Genomic DNA, 6364 nt, shown 5'->3' with positions numbered 1-6364 from the left:
GTCAACTCCTTCCATTACAGCTAGTGAGCTCTTTGGGCTGTTGTTGCATGTTTATATTGCTAAGGAAAGAATGTATTTTAAAACGCCTGATATATTTGTTTGCCATCATGTCTAATTGACAAAAATTATGTAGCAGAAAGCAAGGATTTCAAGACCACTCCTTGATACTGCCCACGATCAGTCTGAATGCCAAAGATGCTACATTCTCCACTCATAAGCAGCATGTTCCATTTGAGGAATCATCTGACTCGGAGTTTGGAATTGTCTGCTCAGATGCCCTTGTCAACCCTTCACAAAGAATCTCCTACCTGAATACTAAGGACTCCGGTTCTTTCTTGGGTTTCAATTACCAAGATGCTACTGATCAACGTCCAGTTCGTCACTTTATTGATGATTGCCCAAAGGATCAATCTAATTGGGCCTCTGTCTCCTGGCCAGGAGAACTGAAATCAGACTGGACACAACTTTCAATGTCTATCCCTGTAGCTCCTTCAGATTTCTCATCATCCTGTTATCCTTCTCTACAAAAGAAACCTACCATCTCAACAGCGAGGCTATCTGATGAGCTTGACCCTATCCATACGAGCTTGGGTGTAAGCAATGATATTGGCGACTCACTTAAAAAGCAGCTAGATTGGTCGCCAGGTTCCTGGGGAAATTTGATGGGTGGTCCATTAGGAGAGGTTTTGACAAGCACCACTATAAGTGTAGGAGCTGGCATGAGCTCGTCTTCTTTGAAAGCTTATGACAGTAGCCCTCAGCTTGATTCTTCTCCCAATGGTGTCCTGCAGAAATCTACCATTGTCTCACTCTCTAACAGCAGTTCAGGGAGCAGTCACAGCGCTTACAACAAGAGGGCACCCAAAAATTCTAGTCTTCCCAATGGAATTGGTTCAGCTATTCCATCTCTTTAAGTGTATAATCGGTATGAAATCCGAGTGTCAGAACAAGAACAAAGCTAGTTCAAGAAGTAGATGGAGGAGAATTCCGAACATTTTAGCATGCTCATTATGTGTCTCTATTTCCTTTTTATTTTATCATATCCCTACTAGAGTTTTAAAGCAGAAAATAGGCTCATATTGGTATATGGCCTTCTATAATGTATGATTTACTCATCTGGATAAGACATCTCAACCCTATTGTAAGCATAAATTTCCAGTTCTTTCTTGTGTAATCCTGGAGCATTTAGATTGATTCTATGTCACCGGAGTTGCAAAAGCAACATGAGGATATGGATTCTAACAATATGATTTTTCGTCTCAAGGGGATGTATGATGAACAATCACCTGTGGAAAGATACGATCTAAGAAATCATACCAGTGCCAAATGTTAGCAGGGTCTTTAATCGGTGCTCATGTATTGAAGTTGATTGGTTATATTGAGAAGTTGTCTTAAATGGGTTCGGTCATGGATCTTGAACAAAATATTGACTTGATTCTACAATATTCACCTAAGAATTATTCATAGTTTATTATGAATTTTAATATAAATAAGCAGAAGTGTACCCTATGTAAGAGAACGACTTGAGCTTAAGTCTGAATCGTCACAAAAGAACTAAGTCCTTGTTTGATTCCCATTTTGGGGGAAATAATATAATTTGAATAGTATATTGATAGAGAATGTGTAGTTAAAAATTAAAGAAGTTTTGAATTTGCGTGTAATATTATTTTATTAAAAAATGTATGATTGAAAATGAATTTTGAAAAAATAAAATTTTAGAAGAATGAGAATCAAACTAAGCGCTAAATAACGAGAGCTTATGCACCAATTTTCTAGATAAAATGGAATTAGGATGTCAATTTCAAACTTTTGTGTGTTTGACAGTGTTATATTTTCCATAGAAATCAAGTTCTTGAATCTCTTGGGAGTTGTAGTTGTCTAGCTTTTGTGGGATGGTGGGAATTGATTTTCCAGGTAGTTGACGTCTTTTTTTTATTTTTTTTAATGGAAACAAATTCTAAGAATTATTGTAAAAAAATATTTCCCGTTAATTGACAATTTTCATGTAAAATAAAGTCAAACGAACATCAAAAGATAAATGATTTTCTTGAATTTTTTATTTTTTTTGTTTTGGCAATGAAAACAAATTTCATTCCTAATATCAGTAAATTAATCTCTTTAATTGACAAATTTCATGTAAAACAAAGTTAAAAGAACACAAAAAAAAAAAAATTATTTCATCATTTCTCAAGTGAAAAATTATACTAATCAAACACAATAATTTACAATTATCAAGAAAATAATTTTTAGGCAATTCAATTTCCTGAAATTCGTTTTCTTTCCACCCAAATTCCATCTTTACAATCAAATGGACCCTTAGTATATTCTGGGTAATAAGTGGTGCCTTTGCCAACTAATTGGCTTCCTTGCGTCCACATTCACAACTTCCAAATTCTATGTATATTTAAGCGATGAGTAAACAATAGCACACTTTCAAATCGATCAATTATCATAGCAAAATGGTACTTCAGTTCAATGAAAATAGTAGAGTACGAGCATAATCATGGAGCAAATTACTGATTTATCTGTATTTATTGTATGTTTATTACACAATATTGAAATTGGCGATATGATAAACAAAATTTTTAACTTCTATTATTTCTCCTCGCCAAACATGACACTAGCATGCCAAGAAGTTAGTTGTTCTTTTGATATTATAAAAGTCGAGACTTGGCACCAAATAATACATGACCTTACATAATCATCTATAAATTCAAACACAAATGAAAATTTGAAAATAAATTGTCGAGACTTCTAGTGAACGTGAATGGACAAAAACAATAAGCCTAAGTTTGAGCACTCCCCCCACCCCCCCTCCTTTTTTCAAATTTTTTTTTTTTTTGGTTGAAAACTAGTTTTGTAATAAAAATTATTAGAGAAAAAGAAAAATGTTTTGGATTTACGTGCAAATTATTTTATTTAGGGAATGTACAATTGAAAATGAGTTTAAAAAAAATGAATTTTTAGATAATGTGGATCAAATAGGGGCTACGTTAACAACATAAGATGTGAGCACTCTTAGTTCTCTTTGATTTTGTCAAAATAAGATTTTTAGTAGATTTTAAGAAAAGTTAATAAAATGTGTGATTAAAAAGTTGATAAAGTTGTGAATCTCATTAAATGTATGGTTAAAATTAATTTTTAACTTTGATTTAAATTTTTATGTACTTTTTTTTTTTTATCTAAATCAAATAGGACTCAAACTCAGTAAACAGTTATAGACAAGGAATAATCAAAGGGAAAATTTTATATCTAAGAGTTTAACTATGATTCATTTTAAAAGTACGAAACAAGTTTTAAAACTTCAAAAATTAGATATTATTAAATTTTATTTATGAAATAATTAATTAAAATTTTTTTATTAATTAAATATATTAAAATCACAATTCTATACAATTTGGTAATAAATTTTCGAAATATTTTGTATATTTACAAATTATTTTTTTATTAAAAATAAAAATTTTTATAGATCACAAATTATTTCGTGATCAGAAATAAATAATTTCATAGGCATAATTTATTCATCGATCACAAAATTAAAAATTTTAAAAGTCACAATTCATTTATCTGTTACAAATCACAAATTTTATAAGTCCGACTTATTTAATGTTCACAAATTATCAAATTAATTGATTACAAATTAATTTTCAATTACAATTTAATAAATTGTGAGTCATAATCACATTTTATATTTGTCGGCTAATTTATTAATTGCAATTAACCAATTTATTAGTCACAAACCCTTTTTGACCCGCTCGCTGCCACCAACACCACATGCACTACAACCATTAGCGGCCACCACTTCACCACCGCCAACAGCGTCAAATCCACTGCCACACCACCTCACCACCACCAAAATGCACCACCAACATCGCCAGATCCACCTATACCACCACCAACAAAAACACCCCAAAAATCGCTTCCACCACCAACTGTAAAACCAAAGATTCATAATCAAAGGTAAAACAAGAGTAACAAAATCAATGTAAAACTACCAATCCAAAACCAAAACCACAACCACCATCATCACCGTCGCTGCATCACCAACCAATAATCACCAACAAAAAAATAGGTAGGAGAAAAAACCAGACCCCAAACCCCAAATATCACCCACAAAAACAATGCCTCAACAGCCCTGCTCATTGTCGAAAGTTGTCGTCACACGTAGCGCCTCTTTGCCACGTGCATGATTGAGCGATTGAGAGGTACAGAGAGTGATTGCGCGCGGCTGCTATGTATTATCGGAGTGCGATCACATTTTCGCTACGGTAAGTCAACGGTAGGCGACAGAGAGTGGAGAGAAGAGATAAGGGGGAAAGAGTAGAGATGGCAATTTGAACCGTCAAAATCGAAAACCGCGGTTAACCGAACCGAAGGGGGCGAAAAAAATCGAACCGATGGTGCAACGGGGTGGATATGGTTTTGATTTTAATGAACCGGTTCGTAATGGTGCGGGTATGGTATTTACGTCGTCGAACCGAAACCGAACCGATTACCCGCTAAAAAAAACACAATTGAATTAATTATGGGCTTTACACTACTTTTATATCCAGACCAAAACAAAATCCCTCCCCTCCTCATTATATCCACCTGACTCATTTGACCAGCCCACTTACCATTAGCCTATAATAGCATTAGTATGACGGTATATAAATGCAAACCCTACTCTCCACAAACCACAAACTCACGCACGACTCCACTGCCTCTACGGTCCAAGTCGTCGTCGCTTCCGAAAATTTGTTACATTTGTTAGCTATTCTATTACTGTTGATCATGTAAAAACAGAGTTCGATGTTTTTCTAGACGTGCCAGTATTGCCAAAGATGAATAGGAATCAACTTTGAATGCTGATCTATGCTAGTAAGACTTGTAGAGAAGAATGAATCAAGTAACTTCGATGCACAACAATTAAGAATGAAGGAAAAATTTATTATTATTATATTTATAATATTGTTTGTTAAATTTGTATTTTACAATTGAAATTAGGATAATGTTTGTATTTACGTTTGGAATATTATTTGCATTTTCGTTTGGAATATTGTATTTTTGTTTTCATTGACTTTTTTCATAAATTGTTTTATATCAATTTGACAGATGAATCTATAAAAAATAATTTATTTTCGTGGTTATTAACCGAACCGAACCGTGCCAAACCGAGATACGAACCGAATCAAACCGAACCGATTTACGTGGCTATGGTGCGGTTATGGTATGGTCAAAAATTGGTGGTGCGGTTATGGTTTTGGCCGAGCCGACCCATAACCGAACCGTTGCCAACCCTAGGAAAGAGAGGGGGAGGGGAAAGAGATGAAATTGTTTTAGGGTTTGAAATTGGATGGGATGAGGGTTTTACCGTTTTGGTGAGTGGTGGGTTTGTAGATTTATTAGATTTTATAATATTAAAATGTTTAAATTATTATTTATTTTTGAACAAAAGATATTCAAATCTGATTTTTGAATTGGTCATTTTAAAACTTTTGGTAGATGTAATTTCCATAATCAAAAGAACCGTCCGCAGGCCAATTCCATACTGAATTAGGACAGGCTAGCCTTTGTAGTAGAAATCAATTATAATTTTTGGGTAATCAACGGTACAAACATTGCATATAACCATTCATAGAACTATTTCGCGTATTCTTAACTAATACCTCGTGTGGGGTTTTAGTAGCTAGCAGTAAGGACGGGATCGGTACCATTTTGAAATACTCTGATACAAGTATTGTTTTTTTATTTTTATTTTTATTTTTTTTATTTTTTTTTGGTATATCTAGATATTCCAGCTTACACTAGACTAAATTTTGGACCCCTAAGATCCTTGCTCCCAGAACTTTGAAGGGGGTAAATCGCGGGTTATGCCTCAACTGGATCACAGGTTTCCCCACAGCCTGTACACTTCTGCGCACAAGAGATCCTCCTTCAAAGTGATTGCTCCATACCAAAATAAATCTGGCCCCAGGTTCCCACCAAAATTCGAACCTTCACCCTACCGCTGGAAGCAAAACAAATGTTGATTGATCTACCAGTTGAACTGTACCCCGTGGGGCTACAAGTATTGTTTTATTGTTTTTATTGTTGATAGTCACATACTTGGCACCAATGGAATGGAAGATATGATTCAAGAATGATGACTTTAGTTGATAGATAGTATTTCCCTTACATTTCTTGATTAATATTGAAATCAATTAATAGAATTGTTATTCAACCACAGTTGAGAAATAAAAGAGTTTTGAAATAAAAATTATTGGAAAATGTATAGTTAAAAAGAAGAAAATGTTTTGGATTTACGTGTAAAATATTTATTGTCAAAATGTACAATTGAAAATGAGTTTAAAAAATGAAATTTAGATAATGTGGATCAAATAAG

The 6364-nt window shown here is 33.7% G+C and overlaps 1 protein-coding gene across 1 annotated transcript in view; it reads left to right on the top strand.

Moving 5' to 3' along the window:
• Positions 1-914, top strand: part of LOC111400220 (growth-regulating factor 1-like) — a 1551-nt gene extending 637 nt beyond the window's left edge. The window contains exon 2 of the mRNA XM_023027646.1: positions 134-914. Coding sequence (XP_022883414.1) covers positions 134-914 — 781 coding nt within the window. The remainder of the gene's footprint in view (positions 1-133) is intronic.
• The last annotated feature ends 5450 nt before the right edge of the window (positions 915-6364 follow it).

The sequence above is a fragment of the Olea europaea genome, chromosome 10, assembly GCF_002742605.1.
Source record: "Olea europaea var. sylvestris chromosome 10, O_europaea_v1, whole genome shotgun sequence".
NCBI lineage: Eukaryota > Viridiplantae > Streptophyta > Magnoliopsida > Lamiales > Oleaceae > Olea > Olea europaea.
Note: the sequence above shows the minus strand (reverse complement) of the source record. Positions and strands in the feature narration are given on the sequence as shown.